The 1,835-nt window shown below is 39.4% G+C and overlaps 1 protein-coding gene across 1 annotated transcript; it reads right to left on the bottom strand.

Annotated features, from left to right (window-relative positions):
- Nucleotides 1-40: 40 nt before the first annotated feature.
- On the bottom strand, nucleotides 41-1,569 carry LOC103399085 (calcium uptake protein 2, mitochondrial-like; the record flags this gene model as incomplete). The annotated part of the gene is made up of 5 exons (XM_008337830.3): nucleotides 41-515; nucleotides 598-706; nucleotides 791-962; nucleotides 1,331-1,428; nucleotides 1,516-1,569. Coding segments are annotated over 5 exons (606 nt in total), but the record flags the coding sequence as incomplete, so codon positions are not given.
- Nucleotides 1,570-1,835: the final 266 nt, after the last annotated feature.

Consider the following 1,835-nt stretch of genomic DNA (forward strand, 5'->3'; position numbering starts at 1 on the left):
GCCCTTGCAGTACTGTTAACACGACACCAGAGTCAGCCTGTGTACCTGCATTGTAGCAGCAGTCTCCAAAGTAGGGCGCATGCCTCACTAAAGGGACACAAACTTCTCTTTAATATTTTCTATATTTGGATCACAGTGTGGAATTTATTAAGGTGATTGTCTTTGGTCAATCAGAATAAATGCATTTCAGTAGAGTTCAAAGCAATAGCTGTTAATGTGTGGAGGTGGAAGTATCAAAGTGATACGTTTATCAGTCCCAACCAAAATCTGGGGCAGACTGAGTTAAGGACAGAACACTGAGTCTTAGCTCTGTCTGAAACACTAACAAGTAAAACTTTTACGTTATCTAAAACTCACCTTTAGCCCACGCAGTACTCTGTCTTTCATCACAGCAATAAATTCCCTATGGCTCAGGCAGTTGTCTCCATCAAGATCAAAGAGTTTAAACACAGTGTCCAAGACGTTCTCGGACAGATCATGGCCTGTGGCGATCCTCACAGCTCGCTTAAACTGTGCTGGAATCAGGTGCATACATATATATATCACTTATACTGTAGTAAACGGTGAAAGCAGTGTAATGAGGAGGAGAGTCGTTACCCATTCCCACAGGTCGATTGGCTTCAGAAACCATTTTCATCGAGAAGGCAAAATCCTCCAGATTGTTAGTGAAAAGACAGAAAACTTTGAACTCATCAAAAGAGATACTCTGGGAACAAGAAAGAAGAAAAGCTCTAGTTTTGTGTTCTAGCATCGATTCTGAGTCCAAGGACGGAAGGTCTTATTGTTGTACCTGTCCAGCTGGAATCCTCTTCCTCATGTTTTCCCAGTACACCTCATTGTCTTCTTCGTTGGTATAATGCAGTAGCCACTCTGCAAAGTCTTCTCTTCGCATAGTGTCCATACCTTTGGAAAATCGCAGAAACTCCATTTCCTGCACCTCAGCCTGCAGGTCCTCCATGAATCTGAAAGTCCCATATAGAAAGTGAGCAAAACAGATCACTTCATCTTTCAGCTGTGTCCTCGAGGGGTCGCCAAAGCGTGCCTCCTTCTTACCCCATCTCCTGTTTCCTAAGACAGAGCCACCATCTCTGAACCACACATCATAGCAGGTTTAACATTCATGTTCTCATGCTTTAAAAGTGATCATATGATTGGCTACAACAAATCACATGATCACATATATGAGAACATAAATGTAACAACGAATGCCTTTTTAACAGAGTCAAACATCTAGGAGGACTTTTTCATAAACTACAGGCAACGCATTGATTGGTAAGAGAGAGAAAACTTAATACATTTGTTTTCTATCAAAACATGTGGGTTTCCTTACCGACGGAACTCTTTATATTGCAACTTATTTTTTCCTTTCCTCCCAAAGAAGTAGGCCTGTAATGTCGTGTTCACTCCTTCTCCTTCTTCTGCTGGTTTCTGTGAACATTAGCGAGTAAAGTTAGCAAAGAAAACACATCGTCATGCATCAGTTTCTTTAAATTTGACAAAACAGTGAACACCCACCTCAGTGCTGTCTTTGGGAACTCTCACTTTACTTTTCCTGATTACTTTCTTCAGCTTTAACAGCAGAAAAAAAAATTAAACAATTTCTTGATTAATTGATTTCAAATAAAAGTGCATGTCACATCTGAACGATTACAGAAAACATGAACGTAAAGACAATTAAAGGCTACATCAACATTAGTCTGTTTAAAATAATGATACTGTACTCATCTACAACATCCATACTACCATACTGTCTTCACAGACTAAACCTCAAAACCTTTTACAGCTTCATTTTAGTTTAAAAACTGCATAAATATATATGTGTATATGTACATATA

This window comes from Cynoglossus semilaevis, unplaced genomic scaffold, assembly GCF_000523025.1.
Source record: "Cynoglossus semilaevis isolate Cse_v1.0 unplaced genomic scaffold, Cse_v1.0 C19238028, whole genome shotgun sequence".
NCBI lineage: Eukaryota > Metazoa > Chordata > Actinopteri > Pleuronectiformes > Cynoglossidae > Cynoglossus > Cynoglossus semilaevis.